This window comes from Xyrauchen texanus, chromosome 4 (genome assembly GCF_025860055.1).
Source record: "Xyrauchen texanus isolate HMW12.3.18 chromosome 4, RBS_HiC_50CHRs, whole genome shotgun sequence".
NCBI lineage: Eukaryota > Metazoa > Chordata > Actinopteri > Cypriniformes > Catostomidae > Xyrauchen > Xyrauchen texanus.
The window spans coordinates 43,079,579-43,106,197 of NC_068279.1; the positions used below are offsets into that span (position 1 = coordinate 43,079,579).

General features: G+C 38.0%; 1 protein-coding gene across 2 annotated transcripts; it reads right to left on the reverse strand.

The window, feature by feature from the left end:
* Positions 1–4,492: 4,492 nt before the first annotated feature.
* LOC127636802 (probable E3 ubiquitin-protein ligase DTX2) lies at positions 4,493–26,533 on the reverse strand. 2 transcript variants are annotated; one of them, XM_052117546.1, is made up of 9 exons: positions 25,757–26,533; positions 23,925–24,513; positions 19,893–19,951; positions 16,395–16,532; positions 11,866–11,930; positions 11,077–11,238; positions 10,007–10,168; positions 8,271–8,360; positions 4,493–6,972 (listed from the first exon to the last, which is right to left on the reverse strand). In XM_052117546.1, the coding sequence occupies exons 1-9, from the start codon at positions 26,055–26,057 to the stop codon at positions 6,712–6,714; spliced, it is 1,827 nt and encodes a 608-aa protein (XP_051973506.1). In that variant the 5' UTR covers positions 26,058–26,533; the 3' UTR covers positions 4,493–6,711. The 2 variants fall into 2 exon arrangements, with proteins under 2 accessions (XP_051973506.1, XP_051973515.1); XM_052117555.1 differs by lacking the exon at positions 16,395–16,532.
* Between the last annotated feature and the right edge of the window lie 86 nt (positions 26,534–26,619).

Here is a 26,619-nt window from a genome sequence, read left to right on the forward strand (position 1 = left end):
CACATCCCTCTTTGGGATCTTGGTTTAATGCATCAAGTTAGGCAAGTTTCATCAAAACTCATGGATTGATGGATTAATATGTTGCCAGAACTTGGCCTGCAATGTTGCAGGATCTTGATCTATGTTTATCCACCATTACCATGAGACAATGTCATTTCACGCAATCTTCACTATCTAAGATGTGATCAAATCTAACTACATGATCTATCAAGTTAAAACAGATGATCCACCATCCCAAAGCATGACACACACCTATCAAACGCCTATAGTAAGTTGCATATTGCACTCAGAAAAACATAGTACTTTCTCAATCTGCTAAGTTCTAGTCTAATTGGTTGGCTTTACGCAATTTCAGGGAGTAAGGGCACAAACGTCTTTTTTTTTTTTTCATCTGTCTTTCGTGTTTATGAGGTTCAAGGCTAATATACTAAGTGTTAATCATTGAATATACAAAACCCTGGATTTGCAAAAGTTAAATTGGTGCTTGAAGTTTTGATTTAGGCACTTAGTAGCAGGTTACTTAGATATCCATGAGCATAACTGTGCATTCCACTTTGCTTTCTGATTTATGTCTGTGAAAATCAGTACTTATTACTTTTGGAAGGTCAGAAATTCTGATTACAAAATCTATACATACGTTTCTCTATTTTTGCACTGTTTTCTGTACAACTATTCATGGAGACTGCTTGACGTCTACTCCATACATTTGGCATTTACAAACCAAATTAACGATTATTCGCTTTAAATGTCAGTAAGACAGTCTCTTCTTGTCTAAGTTGCCAGTTCTTCACTAGAATATGCTGAAATGTGTGCCAGACTTTATTACATAGTTAAAAGGAATTACAGAAGAAAACTAGGAAACCAACCACCATTTAGCTCAATAATATTTCTACTCATATACTTAATTTAATAATACAATTTATTCATATACAGTTTATATTTAGTTTGACTTAAGGCTGTCAATTTAACAAGTTCAGTGCAATTATTTATATAAAAATAAAGCATTAAAAAATGTATGCAATTAATCAACTGTAAATTCCATCAGCAAGGGGCAGTCGGCACAGCCCCAGCTACACAGACAACAAACCACCTTACCAAGAGCAAGCAGCCCAAAAACAGGAGCCTTACACAGCAGGAAGTGTTCTTGCATTCAGAGACAGTTGGATAGGGCACAACTTTGAATGCATACACAGACCAACTAGATAAACAAAATAGCACAGATAGATGCAAGAATGTGTCCTGTGAGGACAGCCTGGGCTGAGTTTCCCAAAAGCATCATAAGCCTAAGCCTTTATATGCAGTAGATAATGTGTAATTTGTAATGTTTACATTCTGCATTCATGACGCTGATGCGCTAACATGCTATAAGCAGCCATAATTAAACAAACAAAAAAAATCATGACATGTTGTTGGAAAATGTCTCTACATGAACATCATTCAGATGCAGGCAAGTTTGCACCAGCAAGTTAATAAATCAGAACGCTGGTGTGTTCATGTTGACTGGTCTTATTTGACTGAACAGCAATTATTCATCAGCTCCAGTTCACACCTACTGATGACATGGATGAATGTCAGTAAGAAGGTGTTTAGCAGCTGGTACAAAGTTTCCTGAAAGTTCACATTGGAGAGTGTTGTGTTCTGCTTATGTTGTAATATCCTTTTAAGAAATTTGTACAAGTATGTGCTCAGAATGAGGGAGGACAAGAAAAGTGTATGTATTGGCACGTTGAGATGACGTCAGTAAAGTTCAAGTTTATTTAAAAACTGTTTCTTTATTTAAATGCACAACATATACAATAGTGAGCTATTAAAGACCACTGAATCCAACTCAAAAACACCTTTGTTTTGGACAGAATGACGTCACACTATTCATTCTTCCATTTTGTATTAAGTATGCCAGTGTCTTAACCCCAAACTCTAAACCTAACACTTAATATAACCTTAACCCCAGCCCTAACTATAACAGTTCACTTACTTCCTACTGCCAGAGATCAATAGGGATATGACGTCAAAGGCACAGTACAGGTGATTTTTCGGGCATGAGCATTTGCGGTATGGTGGCACTTGGAAATTCTGCACATCGCATACCAAATTGGGTAACTAATTTTCAGATTTACCATGAGACAATGTTGGTATTTTCTTAATTTCAGATCTCAACAACCAGCAGTAAAACAAGTACAGGATCACTTAAGATTCTCTATTTGTTTTGCAGAAAAATTCACAGGAGCCCAATTTTAGTAGATGAGCCTGTGGGCATGCAGCGGAACACACTTCAGTGGAGGAACTTCATCACTGCACCCTTCCCTCCACGTTTTAATTACACACAACAAACAGCATAGATGTTTCCTAATAAGATGGAGTCAGAGATGGTCTCATCAGTTATGGAGAAAAAAGAGGGAGAGAGAAAGTGGAAGAGCTTTCTCAAGTAAAAAGAGCATTCCTTATGCATAAAGAGGGAGTTCTTCAGAAGAATACAAACCCACAGAGTACAGTAAACATCAAGTAAATGAGGACTGCTTGTGTTTGTATTTGGACCCTTGAATTTCACATCATTAGACAAGAAATTATCAAACCAAATGGCATCTGCAAAGAAATGATGCTAGAGCATTTCTCATGCTAGAGCTAACTCCCCTTTTCAAAGCCATTTTTGCAATTAATTGAAACCAACTTGTCGCAAAGTCACCTTTAGTGGGTGTATGAAGTCATTTCCCCTCAAGTTCACACAGGTAACCCAACAGTCACTATAGGTGTAGTTCATCACTTTAACTATGGACATGTTTCACTAATGTTTGGCAACCAGAAAGGTTCTAAATACTTATTATTCATTTTGAACAGTTAATATATTGTTGGGTTGCATGTTTATGTGGTTTACAAGGACAATTTTTGACAAGGGTATTATGATATAAATTTTGTTAGGGTTAGGGGTTGTGTTAGGTTTAGGGGATAGAATCTATAGTTTGTACAGTATAAAAATCATGGTGTCTATGGAAAGTCCTCATAATGATAGGTAGATCAACATGTATGTGTGTGTGTGTGTGTGTGTGTGTGTGTGTGTGTGTGTGTGTGTGTGTGTGTGTGTGTGTGTGTGTGTGTGTGTGTGTGTGTGTGTGTAATGCAATGACGCTGATACATTTTTTAAGTGTGGCCAAATACTTTCTGGGGCTACTGTATGTGATATTCTTACTGGAATAAAAAGTTTTACTGAAATTTGCAGTTGTATGCAAAACAATGTGCACGTGAACTAGACACATGGTGTCATGGCCCTATGCAATCTGTAAAATGCTATAAACAGCATGCACTAATTTTCCTAAAGGTTCTGATTTTGTTGACTAGTGCAAGGACGCAAGGACCCCCATTAACTATTTCAAAAGTGCTTCAGTCATCTGCTTCAACAATTGAGACTCACACTGGTGCTGCACAAGTGTGTGCATTGTGCCTCATTATTCTTTTAACTTAATCTTGTTTGACCTTCACATTTACATTAAGTATCTCCTTGCAGTATTATAATTTATATGCGGTTGAGTATTCTTACATAAAATCAAAGGTTTCATAAAGTGGGTGCTCTTTAGTTCATTTTGGACATTTACATAGTACAATTATTCCCAGAGCAAGTGTGCAATGGTTTTGTGCTGCAGGCCGAATTTTGTGCCGAACTGCTTGAAAATCACAGCAATTATGATACAGAGGCTTATTAAAGGAATAGTTTACCCAAAAAAGAAAATTGTATCATTAATTACTTTAACTCATGTTGACTCTCACAAAACATGTTTTGAGCCATTGAGCCAGTCACCATTAACTTTAATTGTAATGGGAACGGTGAAAGTAAATGGTGAATAATGAACTGTTTGGAACAATGTAACTGTGAGTAAAAGATGTCTTGGGGTGAAATCAATTTTGGGGTTAAATATCCCTTTACCCCAAATGGGATAAATATTACATTACATATTTTAAACGCTACTACTTTAAAGTGGACAGGTAATGCATCCTGTTGTGACCATCATCGAGTTTTTACTTCATGAGAAAAAAGTAAAAAACTTACTGTGCAGTTGAAAGATGCATTTGTGTTAACTCAAAGCAGCAGAACCACTGCAGTCAAAGTCATAGAGCAACACTGCCCTCTTCAGAGAGAAAAATGTCCTCATAGATTAGACCAGCTGTGATACCTAATTCCCATATAACAATCTTGCAAATTTATGAGATTTTTGGGTGCAATGTCAACTGTATTAATGGATCTAATAAAACATAAACTGTAGGAGAATAGTAATAGAGAATCTGACAAGAGTGGTTTAAGTCTGGCCTGAGGAACCTATTTTATAGCATTGGACACTTAAAACACTTAAAATGCCTATGTATTATAAAGCTAAATGAAAACCAAGTGACAAATATCAAGCTTATACACTAATTGGTAGATTGACATGAGTGTAACAATAATGTGCTTAACTACACCTGAGTGAACTTGAGGAACTGACTACGTACATCCACTACAGCTGACCTTGGGACCAGTTGGTATAAAGTAAATGCATACATTTGAAGTCAAAATAAGTCAAGCATGATTTGTTTGAGGACACTTGGTTTGATAATTTTTTAATCAAATGCAATGGAATTCATACAGTTTAAGTGTCCATATACTTTCTGATGCCAATTTTCTGATTACAACATGTTTGTACAACTTTAAACAGTGGTGTGTCTGTAGAGTGCAATTGTACATCTGAACTCGTGTCATATATTTAAGATATACAGCTGTAATCATTTCATGCCTCTGGAGCAGGGGTTTCTGATGCAATTCTAAATTCTTTAGGAACGAGACATTTATTGATGTCTTTCGGTTGTGCAAAATTTTTTTAATGTAAATGCATGATACTGTTTGCAAGAGTACAGCATAGCTGAGCAATCCTATGATTAACAAGTGAAGTGTGTATTGATTGCACATGACCAAAACAGACAAATGTCATGTCGAGTTATTTTATTGCTGATTAGAAGTTGAATATATATTTATATGTACAGTTGCATACATAGTAAACTCATATGAATATCCCATGTTGTCGAATGAGCGATGATGGACAAATTAACAATTGAATGAATTTCTACAGACTCGCAGTGGTAATGTAGCTTAATCCAACACTGCTGATTGTCACTGTGGCACTGTCTAATACTGCAAATCAGAAATCATGTCTGAATCCTAGGGATAAGGAATATCATTTTGAATCCTATTTTCAGGAGCTAAAACTATAAATAAGCATTGGAATTCTTTTTTTTTTTTAATTAGTAGTTTTACAGAGCCATTCAATTTTTTAACATGTATATAATTCATTCACAATGTATATTAAAAAGAAATAAAATGGTGTGGATGTAACAGAATCAAAACAGAAAGTTAAGTCCCCTGTGATCATGAATGATCATTTAAAAATAAAATAGCAGCAAGTGAAAATCACCAAATCTGACCTGGAAACCAAACCAAAATGCCTTTAAAACCCATACGAACTAAAATCATAGCTGCAGATTCTTTAAAAGTGCCTTTCACTAATGAAGCATACCATTTTACAATACTAGTTAAGATTTAGGATTTGCATTGATGTGCAAGATTTACCAAGTACAGACCGTTTTATGTAACTGTTTTTAAAGAAATCTTGTCTGCTCCAGATTCATTCCAAAAGTATAATTATATCTTTTTAGGTGATCTGCTGTCATTTAAGTCAGAAAAGGCATCACAGTCGTAAATTGGCAACAGAGGGTCTCATCTTGGTGTAAGATTCAGGCACCCTCATAAGTCAGCAACTAAAATATGATTTAAAAATGAGCCTTGCACTTCTGCAGACGTATGTGAACATAGACACTTGTATGAGATCAACTGCTTCTGTTAAAACCCAACCCAACCTTGACCCAACTTTAGCTGCCTTAAGATATGGTGAAGATTAAGATGACGACCATGTCTGTGTCCCCATGTGTGCATTGATATTCTAGTCATATAGTGGGGAATGGATGAGGGAAATGCCATTCAAGGAATAGTTCAACCAAAAATAGAAATTCTGTCATCATTTACTCACCCTTATGTCATTCCAAATCCATACTTGTTTTTTTGTTTTTTTATTCCATGGAACACAAATGGAGATATTTTGAAGAATGCACTGGTTGCCCTTTTCCATGCAAATACAATTAATCACAACTGGTGCTTTCAAGGTTAAAAAAGGATGTAAAAAACACCACAAGAGTACCACAAATGTAGTTAATTTGACTTGTGCACTATTCAAAGTCTTCTGAAGCCATACGATAGCTTTGTGTTACAAACAGATCAAAATTTAAGTCATTCACTGAAAATCTTGACATCTGCCCTAGCTCTTATGCCTTCAGTTCATGAGAGAATTAACAATGTCTGATTGTTGATGTCTATGTATCCCTTTTTAAAGCTTGATCGCCCAGTCCCCATTCATTACAGTTGCATGGAAACAATGACCAGTACATTCTTAAAAATATCTCCTTTTTGTGTTCCATGAAAGAATGAGTCATATGGGTTTAGAACAACATGAGGGGGAGTAAATCATTTTCATTTTTGGGTGAACTATCACTTTAACCCTAAGACACATCATCACCTATTAACACAGACGCATTCACATGCATCCAACCTTATGCTGCACAGCATTACTAGCAACTCTAGTATTCCCTTTTCATATCAAGATTAATTAGATCTACAAACAAGTAGATCAAGTTGATTGTTCACATTGCTGAACCTTGGGCCACTTGGCTTTGTGCATCTCGTTTTAGGCAGTCCTCTGTAACACCCTGTGAGGCCAGTTCTGAGAGCACATTGTCCAGGTAGTTGGGGTCTGGGTAGCCATGGCCGGACACATTGGACATCATCTCTGTCTTGTGGTGGATCTCGTTCCATATAACGGTGTCAGGTTCCCCTGTGGTGCTTGAGGTGCCCACAGTGAAGATGAGGCGCCGTGTCCACGCCACTTTCAGCAACTCGAGTACCTGGAGACAGTTACCATGGAGATGATGAGTGCCTCAGATTTAAAGTAAACACAGTGTGTGGTTTGCTCAAAAAGAACGAGGCATAGACCAGAGCAATGTGCAAAGATCAACACAACACAATACATGCTGAGCAAGACCTGGGTCACAATCCAATATATACTGCATTTCTTTTGTTATTGCACTGCAGTATGTGATTTATTTTCTTGCAAGTCCTTCATGCAAGTGAAATTGTATGCTCTTAAAACCCACATGCACATGCCTTTAAACAATAAAGACAAATTATCATAAAAGAAATCTATCAGTTGCAATAGCAGCTGTCAAAAATGCTGTCTTTGCCATCAATTAAACCTCTTCAGCTCTGATGCATATTTTGGCTGCCACCTGCACTTTTCACATTTAAAATTAAAAGCTCACTTAACACACTGACAGTGGACTGATTGAAAAATATTGTTCTCAATTTGCATAAAATTTCTCACATAAAAAAATTAACAAAAGCAAAGATTCCACTACTTCATAAAATATAGTATATATTTACAATATTACAATGAACATCTTTTTATTTACTTGTTTTGTCTTGTCTTTGAAAGCCTGTGATTCAGGCTCTGTTTGCTCCCTGCTAAAAATTTTCATTTTTGTGGAATTCATTACACTATATGGAAGCATTTACTAGGAAAAATGTATTTTCCTCTATGACCTTCCATCACAATACACAGATCTTAAATGCAGCTCATTGTGCTCATCCATTGGCATGGAGTCTATTTTGTAAACCCACACATCTTCCCCAGTGTTTCCTTGAATATCTCGGCCTCTGAGTGGACTATATGCTTAATCTACTTTTCGCCAGAAAACTGAAATCCTAATTTTTTAATGGGTAGTCGGAGCAGATAGTTGCAGATCTAGCATGTAATTTGTAAGTTATCATGTTTAATATTTTTGGTTAGTATACAATTCCCATACTTTCATTTGTTATTGAAAGCTATTATTCGGAAAGTTATTATTTACTATGGAAATGGAGCAAAAAGCATTGCAGACACTGCATTCAGCTCCAAATTAATAGTGCCCTTATTTCTTATTCTTATTTCAACCACAGATTTGTCATTTTTGCCATTTTGGTGGTGGTTTGTGAATGGGTGCACTGTAAACCATTGCTTTTGTGATTAACAGATGCGAAAACGTCTGCGTTAAAGTTTACTAAAAAGGTTAATCCGGTAAATGTATGGCAATTTAACAGGTTTTATATGTGAAAGTGGTTTATGATTCAATCTTTATATGAACAGAGTCGATTCTCTTTCTATTACCTTTCTGCCTTTGTCATTATCAGGAAGGAAGCAGAATCGAGGGAAACCTCTGCATGTATACGGCTGTCCTGGGTTTGGATGCTCCGGACCCTGCAGAGAGAATGGAGTGCATTAATATTAGAGTGTTTAGTGCAGTGCTGAGGCAAGGATAAAACTATTTTTGCATACAATAGGAATGAACAGTTGCGACTGGTCAGAGGAAGCTCAGCCTCCTCAAAAATGTATTAAAAAAAGAACATAACAAAAGCGATAAAATAACAGATTATTTTTTCCAATATACACAACTCGGATGCCTTTAATGGAAAAATACGTAAATGTTTTTTATGCACGGTAGCCAGGAGAGTTTAAATTACTGTGTGAATCGGTATGAATGCCTAAATGGATATTGAAATGACGCAACGTCATCTGGTTCCTTTCAAACAGCGTCCAACAAAAAAAGGCAATACAGAGGCAAAATTTAATTTGCCTCCTTCCATGTTCATAACCAATCATTATCAGAAGTAACCATTCAAGCCATTTAGCTTTCAGTATCACATTTATTCTCCATTAAGACTGCATGTGATTAACGTGACAGGTGAAGAGAAACTTAAAACAAATACACCAATGATGGAATAAAATCTATGTGTGAAAGGCTGAACGACAGGATCACATAAATTTACACAATGAAGCAGTGGAAGTTAAAGTTAGTCTGCACATACTGTATACGGTGAGTAGATGTTACTGTACATGGAATGATTCCCTCCATTAATTTATAAATGTTTGCATTGATTGCAGTCTGTAAATGCTGGTGTGTCATTTGTTTCATTCTTTTGTTGTATCGACAAGGGTTGAGTTGATGATTGGAAATATTATAACACAACAGTAGTTATCATGACTATTGACCTTATTCACGCTAGCACCATCTTTGATTTGATGCACAACAAGGCTGTGAGGTATAGACTTACCATCTATTCAATGGCACGAACAGTATAAAGCTGTACAAAATCTCTTAGATCACATCAGATTTTCTACAACTCCTGTTGTCTGTACAGAATGTTCTTGGACAGATATTTTATCAATGTTTTGTCCACGGAACGAGCCAAAAACACAATAAACTGCAGTACAGCCCATTGAAGACACTGAAAGTCTCTACCTCACAGCCTCGCTGTCATTCCCATTAAAAAACAAAGATGGTGCTAGTGTGAATAAGGTCTATTTAAATATATCAGGGAGAGGACATAATCTGTGTACAGCAGCATAACTATCAGCAAAAAACATATAAAATACATGATATTTAGACCCAGTGAAAACTTTTATTGGTTTGATATTTCAATACTGATTTATATATTTGCCTCCCTGGAAAAATCTGTCATGGACTGCCACTGGGAATGAGTCAGTTATGCAGCATAAGACACCACTTTGATCTATTCCTGCAGCATAAGCAATCGGACACTAACGTTGGACTGCTGGATGCAATTATTTGGCAGGTTCATATAGCACAGTTTTTTGCATCTTCTAAAAAGAGGTTACTGTTATACATATATTCATATGTAGAGGTATAGAGGTTATAGTATATACATAAAACATGGTTCATGTAAATAAATCCAAAATTAACTATCACTAAATATTATTAAAAGAAATAAATAAAAATAATTCATGGCCATGAAACTAATTTTGACTTGCATTTGCCAAGTGATAATGTTGAACCCTGCATTTAAATATAAAACAGCACTCTGCAGCACTGGTGTTAGTCAAACCTGTATTCCGGGTGGGATATTGTAAATGATTTGTATAGTGCCGCAGTCTGGGTGTCCAGGCAAAGACTGATGAATGCTGTAGATCTCCATCTTGCCCTTTGGTTGGGTGCCTGTCTTCTCTCCGTAGATTGTCTTACATGAGGGGCACTGTAAGCTCCCATCCTATGTTGTGACAAGATTCGACAAGTGGGGAAAAAACTAAATGTAATGAACTTCTGGAATGACCCCAAAATTGCACAATAGTTTAAGACAAGAACTGCGCTATTCAATTTCTTAAGATCCCAAGTACACAGTAATTAACAACTTGGCCCGGACACGCATTGCATTGTACTACTGATCGTGCATAGGGATTTCTATAATGGTATCTGTAACTGAAAACTATGCTTCCTCCACACCACTAGGTGTCACTGTCCAAGAAGTCGAAGATAACAAGCAAAAAATTACTGTGCGCACCTTTAAACATGTTAACATATGTTAAATTAAATTACATTTTAGGAGCTAAAAACAAATTAGCCAAAATATTTAAATGAACAGTTCCCCTGAAGTTCCCACCCCTTGCTTGTTTGAGTATTAAAGGAATAGCTCACCCAAAAATTAACCATTCTGAAAATTCTTTCATTATTTACTGTCATTTTGTCTGTGGAACACAAAAGGGAGAGTTTGGAAAAATCATCTGCCTCTGCTTTTATCTTTGATAAAATATGCTGCAGGTCTGACGTCATGACATTTGACTTCGACATTTTATGTTGACGACATCCAATAATGGATTGGGAAGATTATCAGTGAATGATGACTTAAATCTCAATCTGTTACTCACACAAAGCTATCGTATGGCTTCAGAACACATCCAATACAGCACAGATGTCATATGGAATACTTTTAAAGAGCTTTTTGTCCTTTCTGGAGCTTGAAAGATGTGGTAACTATAAACTGTCATTGTATGGAAAAGGTCTATGTGAAGATTCTTCAAATTTCTCCCTTTTTGTTCGATGGAAACAATGCCGGGCATTTCAATTCTTAAGAAATGCTACAGAATCCACGTGGCTTACTGATAGTAAGGTAATACACACCTTTGTTCCATTGTTGTACATGGCCAGCATGCAGAGCATGTGGAAGGTGTGTCCACACTTCATGAGTTTGCTCACAGTGTTGGGCTGAAGAGACTGAGAGCACTCAGCAGGGACCTCATAACCAGACGGGCAGGCTAACCGCTCCATACAGATAATACAGTCCTGATACCACACAGCCACATATAAAAAAATCTTATAGGGCATCCTGCAATACCACACCTTCACAATCAGAGGTTACATTCCCAAAATAGTATACAGCGGGGACCAAAAGTCTGAGACCACTAGTGGAATAGTTCTTCTATTTTGCATTCAAGCTGGCATAGACTGCACAATTTTGTGCAAAACCTGATGATCCATGTGTGGTGATGGGGCGTGGTCGAGCAATGTTCTGTAGAGAGCGAGGCTAAGAGAGGAAAGCGGTAAGGATTGACACCTGTGGGAAATTACCCCTAAACAGCTGTTTTGTGTTGCAGTGAGGGCTGGAGAGGGATATAAGGGCAGTCTAGACTACCAGAGTGCTTCTAAGCAAAGAATTATAACTGTCTGTATAAATGAGAACATGGTCATGTGACACAAATCTGCTTCTTGTGTTAGTGAAAAATAGTGCAGAATTTTTACGTCACAACTTCAAAAATCCTAAAATGTTGTTTTATTCCAGGTTGAAATAAAACAATATATTTTTTTAAATGTCTCTGACTTTTGGACCCCAGTTTAATTTTTTTATTTATTTTCATTGTTGGAGAGAGGACCTAAAGAAATAGTAATCCAATAAATAGACTGTAAATATACCTCATCTGGGACAACAGGCACTTGCTCCATGTATTTCTTAATGACTTCTTCTGGCTTCTGAGGGGCTAAGGACACACATATAACACACTTTGAACTAGTCAACTAACAAGCACCCAAATTTAGGATTCAGATGTGAACATGGAGTTTACATTAACATACTTAAACCAATATTCTCTGAGGTTAACATTCAGATATTAAATTCTTTACAGTTATAAACATGTATTCTGAAAGAATTCACTCTTTAAGCATTAAACAGACATTTAAAATATAAATATTTATTATTAATTTGATCAAATCTATTGTGCCATAATTAGTGCACCTTATTTACAGTACATGAAAGTGCTGTGAGGAAACTATGTTTACTTCCTGGCAATTGCTATTTTTCAGTATACTCTGGTTTCTAAAAAGATCAAATAATCCATAAAAACGTACGTTTCTATTAAGCTATTATACATAATATGGCATCACCTTTCCAGTGTAACAACCAGGAATCAACAACAAATTACCCAATGCATTAATGCCATCCTGGTAAACAGTTTGTTTTTAATGAGCATGTTTACATGCACAACCTAACACCAAGTGTTCTTTTCTGGGAAAAGGTCTTAAACGATTTAAGCAAAACTCGATTTTTGACACTCATTTTGCTTTGCATATAAACAATTATTGTCAGCTTATTCGGTGCGCGCATACATGTTTGTTTTTGACGATTTGTGTTGCGTTGGCATTTTCAAAGCCGTTCACACTGACAGGGATTAAATCACTGGAGGTTGACGAGTCCAAGACAGCGACTAACCCCCTGCTGGTAGATGCTGTAACTACACCATTCTCGGGGCGAAAAGCCCGTTTTACCATTATTGGTCATTTAAAAGTAACCGTTAATTGTGACGAAATGCAAGCAGCATATACATTCCAAATAGTAAATGCTTTATCAGTGGCAAAATTTAGTAGGGCCCTTGAAAGCATGAAATGGACTTACTTTCCATTTCCATTTAAAAAAAAGAATAATCTATATCCAGAACTGAATGCCCATCAGCAAAGATGGAAGCATGCAGGTCACGTACATCTGGGGAGGTCATGCTTCAGCCAAGTAGCTGCCATCGAGATGAAAGGGAATGCTAACCGATTGCTTTATCCGTGTATTGCAGACCTCCATGTTAGAGTCTCTGCGGTTTTGATAGTTGCTCTTCAGGTTTGCCGCATCGCCAACTGTCGTAGTCACACATGTAAATGCATATCTTTAACTCTTTGAAAAAGAATGACTTAATTTTATTGTAAAATCAATGTAACATCGTGTCAGTGTGAACCCTCTGTATTGATTTGCATGAAACCCTTAATAAAGCAAAGCATTGCAGAGTGCCTAAAATACCCTCAACCAAGGGTAAACCACTGTAATGCACAGCCACGAGTGGCTTATTGCTTTTATAAAAGGGTGACAACAACACTATAATAAGACGACAATGTTCAATAAATAGTTACATAAAAGTAAACAACTCTTCCGCAAAGTACTTGACTAACTGTAGTGCATTCTAATGCAGTAACTTACCGCATTAAAATACAATTCAACTGATGTGCAGTCAAATGTGTTTGTATACTGTCTATTAAGAGTTGATAGAGAATTTAGAGTCATTTTATTTTATAAAACAGGGTTTTATAATGCAATTTTCACAAAACAAAATTTTTGAGAGTTATTGCCTTTGTGTTGGATGTACAAACACACTGACTATTCAGATCACAGACCTTAGTGTTTTTAGAGTTATCAGCCAACAATGCAATAGCCAGTTCAATACTGAATATGTGTTTAGGATGTTTTAGTAAGCCGATATTAAAGCAGTAAACTCACATTGCTTGTGAGTGTCAATCTGAACCTAATACGTCTTCTCTTGTAACGTGGGCATTAGATTAACAACAAACATAGAAGTGATCAATTGTTATTCAAAATAAAAAAAACCCAGTAGACATCAGTCTACCATGTCCCATAGGTGAGCGCAGGCAGGTGTGAAGTCATATACAATCAATAGTGCATTCATTGTGGTGACAATGAGGATGAAAGCAAGGCGTGATCGTGATGGCACAAACATGAAATGACTGAAAACATGACAGCTGAAGCAAGTGATAACAAGCAACACATAAATGTCTTGGAATAGCTGGAAGAGGCAAATCACTTAAATCCTTCTGAAACTAAAAAGCTAAATCCCATGGCAAAAGAATACATTGGAAGTAGAATGGTAAAGAAAAATAGCAAATTTTAAAGGAATACCATACGCAAAAATGAAAGATTCTGAGATTATTTAATCACCCTCATGTTATTCCAAACCCATATGCTGCTATTGTTTTCCATCAAGCACAACATTTCTTGCTCTTCTTTCTCATATAATGACTTTCTTAATTTTTCTAGATGTTTTCTAATCATCTTCTATAAAATGTGTTGGTATTTTGTGATATATATATATATATATATAAAATTAGACCAAAATACTTGCAATATTATTTTTTGCTTATAATGCTCACCCCTACTTCACATAGATATTTTTTAAATACCACAACAGTTTATAGTGGCCATGTCTGTCAAGCTCCAAAAGGGACACAAAAATCACCACAAGTACTGACGACATGACTTATGCACTATATTGCAGTGCCTGTATTCACAAATATTTATCTTTCTGGGGTCGGCAACCTTTTTGACATGGAGCACCATTTTTATTTTCCTGGTCAATGGCTGTGCCAATTTTTCAGATTTAAATAGTTTATTATAATTTTTTAAAATGCAGGCTTCATGATCCGGTCAACTATTTAGCCCTTTTCAGTTAATCGCACCTGCAAAATCCTAAAACTTTATTTCCAGGTTTCATTTATATTTTGAATAGACTCACGATGCAAGTTTGTTTTCTCTTTTAATCGTTTAATGTAATTTTGAGTGTGACCATGGTTTAAGGAGTGTGTACCTGTATGCTGGGTTGGAAATCTCAAGGATTAATAGTGGTGTTTTCCTTATTACATTATGTGTTGTTCTGAATGCAAAAAGAAACAAATGAGACAGAATGTAAACTGTCATCCGCGCAGCTTGCCCGAAGGCGGGCGCGATTATTCCAGCGAAGCGCTGCCAGCTTGTGATGTGTGAATTGCTTGTAATTGCAATCATAAACAGGGAACTAATATTTTATTTACTAATCATTAAATGTAGCCTATTTATACAAAATGTATATATATAGATTCATGCCTCATTGTCTACATGAACTTCATGACTTCACCCCATATTTTAGGCAAGGTTCTGTTAAGATATTGCTCAAAACCTTTATCTCTGGTGTAACTGGGTTGTTTTGGTTCGTGGTGGATGTAATTCCATCCCTGACTAAGTTTACAATAATAATAAATAAATAACAAGACTATGTCATTAAATTATTTGAATACATTGACTCGATTGCAATGTGGCTTGACAAAAGAAGCCATGCTTTTGAACATCTGCAATTTCCTCTTAAGGATTTAGGAGTCCTCAAGAAGCTTTCTAAGTTGTCGTGGGTTTAGGAGCTATATACTGTACACTACCGGTCAAAAGTTTTGAAACACATTCTTTATTATAATTATTTATTTTTTTCACATTTTAGAATAAGTCATCAAAACTTTGGAATAACATAAATTGAACTATGGGAATTATGTTGTGACTAAACAAAATCCAAAATAAATCAAAAATGTGTTATATTTTAGCATCTTCAAAGTAGTCACCCATTGTCTAGAATTTGAAAAAATATTTTTTATTAAATTTTAGTTTTATAATTAAATTAATATGGTGACAATTATATTTTTGTCAAAAAAACTTTTATACCTTCAGATAAAAATGTTTTTTTAAATCACGAGAAGCATTTCAGTCAAGTGTTTCAAAACCTTTGACTGGTAGTGTATAAAAATAATTTTTAGTCAATATATAATTTATTTAAATAAGAGTTGCTTCTAAATGAGCTATTTCAAGCCTTCAGATTCTTTTATGAATAGGTACCAAGGTTTTTGAAGCCATACAATAGCTTTGTGTGACAAACAGACTGAAATTAATGACATTATTCACTGATAATCTTGCTCTCCAATGAGCGGTCAATTCAAGAACCGAATCAGTCTGATTAGTGAACTGAGTTGTTCTTTTGCACAAGTTATTTTCAATGAACGGACTGACTGATACAGTTCTGGACTCATTGCCTCAATCAGTGACAAAACAATCTGAGTTTGTAGCTGACTGGAGAGGAAGATTATCAGTCAATAATATCTTAATATTTGTTAATCTAATAATATTTGAATGCAACTCTGTTCTCTATACAAGCCTTGTGTATGGCTACAGATGATTTGAATGAGTTGACTAAACTACTTTCACAGAAAAACATTATAGCATATGGTTTTACAACGAAATGAAGAGGGGTTAATAATGACAGAATTTTCATTTTTAGGTGAACTATTCCTTTAAATAAAAAGGACAGTAGCAGTGACGCTTGCAGGCCAGCAGAGGGCATAGGTTTTGGTCAGGCTTGTTGGCGGTGCTGAACTACCTGTCCTGGACTGTCTCTTTGCCCTCTTAACGTAGCTGGGATGGGCTTTGGTGGGCCTGCTGGAGCCAAGCTGGGAGAACGGGGCTGTCATGAAGCGAACTCCCAGTCCTGCAGCTGACATCAAAATGGAAGCCATGCCTGGAACGGCGGAGGCCATGTGGAGACATGCAGGAGGAGGGGGGAGGAGGAGTGGAGGAAAGGAAGAGTAATGAGCCAAGAGTGGAGAGGCCAACCACAAGTGGGGCATGCTCTGATGAGGTCAAGAGAAGTTTAGGGTCCTACTCACTTCTGCATAAACTACAGGAGAAATAATATCAAAACATCCATCTATTGGTGCTGACTACTGTACAACACCTGCAGTGTCAGAAATGAACTTTTACAATATGGGGCAACATTTGCCACCTGGATTAGATTTTTGGGGGCATTTTTTACATTTATGGAAGCACATTGTTTTTTTCCTAACCTTTTAAAACAAACTGTGCCTCATCTGTTTATGTCAAGTCAGTTTCCATTTATTTAGATGACCTGCTTCTTCATTAATTGAACATTAGGAACTGATTTGAATGCCCAAATAAATAAATCAAAACACATATACAAGGATTTAAAATATCACGAACTTGCATGGTATCAATGTATGAATGCACTGGCCAAGCCCTCAGGGCGACAGATATTTATGGGGCTGTCCCATTTTCGAAATCATCCCAGTGTACTGAAACATTGGCTCAAATTACCAGAAAGCACTGTATAAACCAGTGAGCATCAGTTGATCACTACATTGACTTACTGGAAATGTTGTCACATTTTCTTCTCAATTTGTCAGAAATGGAACATGACTGCACAATTCATATATTTGCACTTTACTTTCTGACATTGTCCAATGATAAGCAAAACACATCCTACAAGAAGGATATTAGCCATGGTGTATTATAAAGCGATGTTGATCAATACCAGCTACTAAACTCAGCAAAAAATAAACGTCACTTTTTCAGGATGCTGTATTTTAAAGATAATTTTGCAAATATCCAAATAAATATAACAGATCTGTATTGTAAAGGGTTTAAACAATGTTTTCCCTGGTTAAACAATTAATGAACCTGTGGAACGGTCATTAAGACACTAACAGCTTACAGATGGTAGGTAATTAAGGTCACAGTTATAAAAACTTAGGACACTATAGAGACCTTTCTTCAGACTCTGAAAAACAACTAAAGAAAGATGCCCATGGTCCCTGCTCATCTGCATGGATGTGCATGATGCATGGCATGATACATGGAGGCTAGAGGACTGCAGATGTAGCCAGGGCAATAAATTGCAATGTCCGTGCTGTGAGACGCCCAAGACAACACTACAGGGAGACAGGAAGGACAGCTGATCATCCTCACAGTGGCAGACCATGTGTAACAACACCTGCACAGGACCGGTACATCCAAATATCACACCTGCGGGACAGGTACAGGATGGCGGCAACAACAACTGCCCGAGTTACACCAGGAAAGCACAATCCCTCCATCAGTGCTCAGACTGTCTGCAATATGCTGAGAGAGGCTGGACTGAGGGCTTGTTGGCCTGTTGTAAGGCAGGTCCTTACCAGACATCACCGGAAACAACGTCGCCTATGGGCACAAACACAGACAGGACTGGCAAAAAGTGCTCTTCACTGAAGAGTCACAGCTTTGTCTCACCAGAGGTGATGGTCGAACTCACGTTTATCGTTGAAGGAATGAGTGTTACACCGAGGTCTGTACTCTAGAGCGGGACCGATTTGGAGGTGGAGGGTCCTTCATGGTCTGGGGCGGTATGTCACTGCCTGCAATGGCAACAAGCTCAGTCCGATAATGCAATCTCAACACTGTGCGTTACAGGGAAAACATCCTCCTCCCTCATGTGTTACCCTTCCTGCAGGCTCATCCTGACATGACCCTTCATCATGACAATGCCACCAGCCATCCTGCTTATTCTGTGCATGATTTCCGGTAAGATAGCAATGTCAGTGTTCTGCCATGACCAGCGAAGAGCCTGGATCTCAATCCCATTGCGCACGTCTGGGACCTGTTGAATCGGAGGGTGAGGGCTAGGGCCATTCCCCCCAGAAATGTCCGGGAACTTGCAAGTGCCTTGGTGAAAGAGTGGGGTAACATCTCACAGCAAGAACTGGCAAATCTGGTGCAGTCCATGAGGAGGAGATGCACTACAGTACTTAATGCAGCTGGTGGCCACACCAGATACTGTCTGTTCCTTTTGATTTTGAAATTTTTGTTAAAAGTTGACATAAGCCAGATCAGCACTATGAAGTCTCACAGTTACACCATGTTTTTAAAGATCACTGTATTTAAGACAGACCCAAGAGCACCCCACCATCAGTCTATTGAAAACAACCCTATAAATGTCACTTTGCCCCAGATCTGTCTGTCTGTTCCCCAACAACCTCATTTGTCTTAGTGCTGTGGCTGTCTGCTACAAGAACAACAGCTATCCACAGATCATTAACTTGACCATTTTTAAAAGCTCTTTTATGACACATCAACTCAATACCCACAAAATTATGACTCCAACAGACAAGAAAAACACTGACCTCATGTCAAAGTATGTGGCATGAATAAACTTAGTTCACAAAAAAGTAATTGTCATCATTTACTCACCCTCATGTTGTTCTAAATCCATGAGACTTTCTTCCGAGGAACATAAAATTAGATTTTAGGCTGTTCATTCCGTTTACCATTTAATTTCATTGCATGGAAAGAAGAGCAGCATCACCATACTTCAAAATCCCTCCTCTTGTGTTCCATGGCAGAAATAAAGTCAAACTGGTTTGAAATGACATGAGGATGAGTAAGCCCAGAGTATACTTCGGTCAGACGCGAACGCAAGATATCTGCATTCAGGAAGCATGACGCAAATTTCACCAGTAGAGTGCCCGAGCACTGAACGGTGCTGCCCGATTTTTCAAACCATGCGTACTGTACTCTGAACGAGATGCATACGCATGCGCCTGGAATTATTTGCACTCATTAGTGGGTCCACAAGGGGGCAACACTCACAACTGAGCCTTTGCTGTCATGAAGATGCACTAGATGTAATCACCACTTATCATCAGGAGATGTAGAAACAACAACAGCAGATGTACACATCAAAAGTGCATGTGTGAAGAGGTCAGGAGATACCTGCATACCTGTATAACTTGAGTCTGAAGGAATATAAAAAACTCTACACGTGTATCCTACAGCAGTAGCAGCACACATGCGCCAACCTCTAGCAGGCTAGTGTCCGACTGTATGCATATGCTAAGCATTTGCATCAAATCCAAAATATACTTTAGGCTTAAATGGCAACAGAATTTTCAGTTTTTGATGTGGTTCATACTGACACTCCCAAGACAGTTCAGCTGCTACTGCAATATCAAACATCTTTCTGGAACGAGAAGAAACCAATACACTACTGTAACGATGACAAAGAGGGTTTTTCCCACTTGTGTGAATGCATGATGGATGAGTGATGTACCTGCCAGTGCCGCACTCACATTACTGGATCCGTTCATTTGTAAGGGGACAGTTGGAACACTGTGGAGACAAAAAACATAGATACTTAAATGCATACAAATGCAGCATTGAGAACACCAGCATTTGACACTGACATTCACTGGATGTCTGGAAGATGTTCTAATACAGGAGAAAAATACTGTTTTAGATGACCTACTAAAGAGAAAATGAAAGCAAGGTACTTTCCTGAAGGAAATCCCCAGCCTTTCTCAAGCTGTCATGGTGGCATGCAATGGACCTTATTCATAGTAGTGAAATGTTTTCAGATATGACAATGAGGCTGTGAGGGACAGATGGAATCAGAGTATCACCTATTGCTTGCATATACCGGAAACTAGTCGGTTGCCGGCCCCGTCCCCCCTTCAACGTTTTTTCACTATTTGAAGGAGTTCCCATATTAACCAAATGTAATTTTACAGTAGTGATAATTGTAGTAACTGTATTGGTGGTAAGGTTATAACCATCTTAGGGGGAAGTTATTGGCTCATACAGGGCTCCAGACTAATAAAAAATGACTTCGGAGCCATTGGCTCCTTAACTGAAACATTAAGGTGAATGATAAAAAGGGAAATATCACTAAAACTTCTATTATATACCATCTGCAAATATGTGCATATCTCGTAATATCGTAATAACCCAACATCACACAACTTCAGCAGATGCAGCATCATGTGGAGCGTTCATAAATCTTCCTCTAAAGCATTTATTCTAACAGTCTCTCCTCAACAGTTCCCGGTCACCTTTAACTGTCTTTTCTAATGATAAAAGGGAAATATCAATAAAACTTCTATTATATACCATTTGAAAATATGCAGATATCTCCTTTAAACAGATGTAATACACGAACCTAACGGAAATACAGCGTCTTCTTCCGGTCGAGCGCTCATCTAATATCTTTCTCTGAAGCGCAGATTCTATCAGCCAGAATCAAAAACTTCAGAATCAGGATCAAAAGTTCCTCTCATTCACAAATCATGATGGTCACTCTGTGACAATCCATGCAGGCCCTTTAAACTTTCAGGAGATTGAGGCATGTGAGCGCAACTTCAAGGCTGCGTCCGAAACCAGGAAAATGCTGCCTTGTAGGCTGTATACGGAGGTAGGATGAAAATAATGTACTTTTCAAACTGTTCTGAGACCAGTTTCAATAAGAGATCCAATCATTGGATAGATTTTTGTACAAATCTACTTAAGGAAGTATGTGTATATGCTTAACCTGGAAATACTGCAAAATGTATCATGTATTTTCTGTCCAGTTTTTATTGTGAACTTTCCTGTTGAAATAAAAGGTGTCAATTATATTATATATTTTTTAACATATATAATTTATTTTAGCAGGACTGAAAACCACACATGGTTTTCAGTTTCTGATTGAAACAGAATGACCAGAATTGTGGTTTGTGGTTCCAGCCAACAATGTTCATTTCGGAGCAATCAACCCACACATTAACCAGAAACTACATGTGAGAATCCATCCCTGAAGTGACATGTTTCTAAATACAGGCATTTCCTGGTTCCCCTTTCAGCCTTTTTTTTTTTTTTTTTTTTTTTTAAATCAGAGGAGAACAATACAATCCCTACATCAGGGTCTTCCCTTTCCACTCAACACAATAAGTGCAGACTTGCTGTCCTCCATGTTTCCTAAATCAGGCCTTTACTCATTTTCTCCATGTACAGGGGAGGATCTGACACTATTACACTGTGAACAGCCAATTAAACTATCGCAACAAAAATGGGAGATGATGATTCTTCTTGCTCTTGAGCTGAAATCAGTCCAGACTGAGAGGAAATGATGTTACCATAGTCTTCCTGTCCATCCCACATTTAAGTCGTTGTTTGTGAAATCAATTGACTTTGCAGTGTTATGGCTATGTTACCATTTGTCTGTGCTTTGATGATGGAATATCAACGCTTAAGTCTTCAAAAAATGTGTTTGCCTACTACAACTACCAAGAGGAAGGACACAAAAATAGGAAGGAAAGACACTTAGTAACTGATGTAATAAAACCTTTGGACCTTTCCTCTCATTTGAAACTCTTCGGGTCAAACATCTTGTTTCCTTATCACAACAAATATTGCCGTCGTGTATTTTTAAACTGCTCTATGTGGGAGGACTTCTCTGCTTTTGCAAAGTCCTTGAAAAATATGGCAAGTCTCTTGCCCTCACAAAGGTGTTTACGAAGTACTGTGTCAGTATAGAGGCACATGCTGGTATTGGATTGTAATACCATGGTATATATACACTATGGCACTGAAGGAAAATCATATTAATGTGCTCACTGTACATACCCATGACAGGAGAGTATGTGCTATTCTGTGTTTTTTATTGGCTACATCTTCCACAGTGGGTGGGAGCAGGTGTTTTTTTTTCTTGTCTCAGGCAGAATTAAAATGGGTCGCATGCACCATGATATCAAGGGAAGCCTGATATAATCGCGTATGTGTGCCACTGTACATTATCCTGTCACCGAAGCTCGCAGCCCTGTTGATGAGTGCGCACGGATCGGACAGAGTGCAACTTCAGGCTTCAGTCACTCCGTGCACATCCGTGTCCCATATGAGAAGCATATTTAGTGCTTATAACAAGAGTTGCTGCATTGCCCGATGGTCGCATATTCAAATTGGTGTGTTACGATTGGTAACGACATCTCAGACATCAAACCAGATGCATCTTCATGCGACATATTAAAGCTAATGCAAGCACAAATTAGTTTTGAGAGCTTTGATTGGTGATTTTCAGCATATAACAACTTCTCTGTTCTGTTCCTCACACAAAGCTATCATATGGCTTCAGAGGACTAATTGTAATTTAGGATGCTTTTTGTAAATTTTAACAGCACTGACAGCATAAGATTAGACTGAATATGCGGCCGAACAGCTTATGTGTTCTACAGGAAGTCATACGAGTTTGGAAAGAGATGAAGGAGTAAATCAGGGGTGGGTAAAAATATTGTTTTTCTGATAAATCGCAAACTTCATTTTCGATATCGATTCTTAAATCCCAAGATTGATCTTTCACTCAATGCACAACCTTCTACTACAATCACAGGAAATCACTTGCAACAAAATGTTGACCTATGTGACTGAAGTGAATATATTTGGCAACTGGCTGGTAAATGTTTACATGTCACTCACCAGTAATTGTGTAATTTATTTGTGAAGTGTTCATCAGTGAGAGTTAAAGTTGTTCTGTGTAATGTGTGTTCAAGACGAGATCCACGTGACACATTTGTCATTGAATACTGTCTCTTTTAATACCCTTTCTGTTCTTTACAGTCAGTTGTTGATCAAAAACAACTACAAAAAACATTTTATTCTAATCATGCATCACACAGATGAGGTAAAACCATTCGAGTCTTCTCTAGTTAACATGCGCTCATTTAAAGATGCTGATTACAGAAATGACGTTTTTTGTTAAAGTGACAGTACCGGTTTTAGCACGTGTTCAACAAATCAATGTAAATACTTGTAAATAGTACAAATTATGGAATTTAACAATAAATATGTAAACATTCATGTTCATTTGTTTTTTTAAAAAGCCAAAATGTGACCAAAATTATGAAAATAATCAAATATAATTAATAAACTTACAATTTTTCTAATGTACATAGTTAAAATGTCCCCTGTATAAGTAACATCATTACCTGGGAGATTATTTATTTTATATGCAAGCAAAAGGGACATTATAACTTATATATTGAATATATATTTATCAATATTAAATTGAATCGAGAGCTTGTGTATCGGAATCAAATTGAATCGGGAAATCTGTATCATTATCTTGCTCTAGAGTAAATGTAAGAATTTTCATTTTTTATTAACCAGATTAAGATCTAAAGAACGTTTCTGTGGCATACTGCTAATTATTACAATAATATGGCCTATATAACTGCAAAATCTGTTCCACACAAATAATGTGACAGGAACAGAAACACTCTGCTAACTTCCACAAATAACTGGGGATACTAAACTAGGCCCACTGAATCAGTCTCACCTTGAACCGTTGGCATGGTGGCCAAAAGCTTGTGGTGGTCCTGGGGGATGAACCATGGAGGTGGAGGTCCCCCAGGGGCCGTTCCATAGCAGGTTTCCCACTGAAAGAGGTCTTCTGGGGTAGGGTGAGTAGACTGAAGAGGGGCTAGCTCCTGGAAGTCTTCCATGTTGGGTCTGGAGGTTGGGTCGGTTGGTCTGCCCCGCAGAGAAGGAATGCCGCGATCGACTCGGCATGGGACCGGCAGTGCTACTGCTGCTCATGCACTGCTGACAGGTACAGGCTGGGCCCGAATGAATAACCGACCCAGAGGCGAGGGGATACGGTGTACTGCCCTGCCGCCTTACATGCCGTCTGTAACTGGAGGACTTATTGATCTGCTCAAGAGCTGTGAGGTCCACAATGTAGTTGTAACCATGTGAGCTGAGGTCAGCTGTGGCCTGCCCTGCTTGATAGCTGTGCTCCAGCAAAATGGAGGTTCGTATCTCGTACGCTGTCCAACTTCCTTCATCATTCGCCCATTCCCAAAGAACACCACTACCCAGGGCGGATGACTGAGGGAACAGGCTTCGACGCACTGAGCGCATCTTTCCTAAGAGGCGTTAAAAAAATAAAAAAATAAAACAGTAATAATGGATCCCATTTTACAAAACGAATAGTCTTATCATTTAAAACCTAAATACATTGTTCAATAGCAGAAAATAAATAAATAGAAAAGTTGATTCAAAATAATACAAATACAAATTGTAGAAAAGTGAAGTTAGTCCTTAAAAAAAAGCATAATTTGTTTGCAGAGGGCCACTTTTGTTTGAAATTTTGTTATCTACTGCAAAAAATTCAAACATTTGTAGGTGTGGCTTAAGTGTCCAAATACTTTTTTGGGACCACAGTATGTTGTCGCTATCTTTCTAATGCACATTTACATCTTTCTCTAACCAAAACAAACAGATTCTCTGGTTAACTGTGTGAAAGAGTTGTATTTCATCCACAAAATGTGCAGTGCATCCTGTAGGAATCTGATAGCTAATTTCCTGATATTTTGTCATCTCTTTCCTGTTCTTTCCACAGAGACCACAGGTGTCAAAAGTCATTCAAACATCCCCCCCAAAGCAAGCATAATCTCTAGCTAACAGACCAAACACTATATACAGTGATCAGCCATAACATTAAAACCACCTGCCTAATATTGTGTAGGTCCCCCTCGTGCACTACCCCGCATCTCAGAACAACATTCTAAGATGATACTCTTCTCAACACAATTGTACAGAGCGGTTATCTGAGTTGCTGTAGACTTTGTCAGTTTGAACCAGTCTGGTCATTCCCTGTTGACCTCTCTCATCAACAAGGCATTTCTGTCCACAGAACTGACCCTTACTGCATGTTTTTTGCACCATTCAGAGTAAATTCTATAGACTGTTGTGTGGTGAAAATCTCATGAGATCAGCATTTACAGAAATACTCAAACCAGCCCGTCTGGCAACAACAATCATCCATGTGATTATCTAATCAGCCAATCGTGTGGCGGCAGTACATAAAATAAGATACACAGATACGGGTCAGGAGCTTCAGTTAATGTTCACAACCATCAGAATGGGGGAAAATGTGATCGCAGTGATTTGGATAGTGGCAGACAGGCTGGTTTGAGTATTTCTGTAACTGCTGATCTCTTGTGATTTTCACACACAACAGTCACTAGAATTTACTCTGAATGGTCTGGTATTTACTAAGATTGCCTTTGTTTTATGTTAGATTTTGTTAGAATTTTTTTTATATAATTTGGTATGAGATTTCTCATCATCTCAGGTTTGAATGGACAAGTCTGCCATCACACTCACCTGTGTCTTGTCTGAACTGTTTGAGGTTGGGGATGTCAATGATGTATGCAGCCAGACTGGGGTCTACCTGTCCCAGCGAGATGCTGCTGGCTGTAGATGTTCCTCTCTGATGCTGGAGACACTGCTCGATGTAGCCGCACACCTGTCCAGTGTAGGGCCTCCAGTAGCCCAGATCATCCAGCCATTCCCAAACCACCACCATCGGCTGAGCCTGTCCTGGCACTCCAGTGGAGGAGGCTGCGAAAGATGATACATTTCTAGATCCACTCCCACCAGAGGCAAAACTAGAGCCTGTTGCCATTTTTCCAGGAGAAAGGATCGCCTGCAGGAACTGACCTCAAAATACACCAGCAACTGGAGTCAAGAGAGTCATGTAAAAAGCTGGGCCAGCTAGCAACACAGCGCGTCGGTTTCACCCGATTTACATCCAACGAACCAGATTTAACCAATAATAAATCGACCAATGTCACCAAAACAACCTCTTATTCAGCTGGACACACTTATTAGCCGCAGATGGGAGTGTAAACACACTGACGTCGCATCATCTTGGAGTCGCAGCTCCAGTTTAGCCGCGTCTCGCGTCACTCTTTGCCATTAAATTGGTCACTGTTGGATTACTAGGCAAAAAATCGATATCATGTCAATAAACTATTATTGAACTATAACGTAATCAGGTCGCGAATAAAAACACACTGTTCGGCATTGTTCTTTTTAAAGTGCGCACTACAGATACTTCCTCTCCTGCGGTGTCGGTGTGTGTTTGTGTCGCTGTTAGTGGATTCCCATAGACACACACACATTGTGAAGCAAGACACAGAGAGCCATTTCCTGTTAAAAGTCTTTGTATTTTTAACAGCGTTTTC

Excerpts from the sequence above, each read along its gene's own strand:
- LOC127636802 (XM_052117546.1), bottom strand. The coding sequence starts at position 26,057 with ATGGCAACAGGCTCTAGTTTTGCCTCTGGTGGGAGTGGATCTAGAAAT. Across the intron at positions 19,952-23,924 it reads CACCATGCCAACGGTTCAAG|TGTTCCAACTGTCCCCTTAC; the intron begins GTGAGACTGATT and ends TTGTCTCCACAG. Across the intron at positions 6,973-8,270 it reads ATAATGACAAAGGCAGAAAG|GTACTCGAGTTGCTGAAAGT; the intron begins GTAATAGAAAGA and ends AACTGTCTCCAG.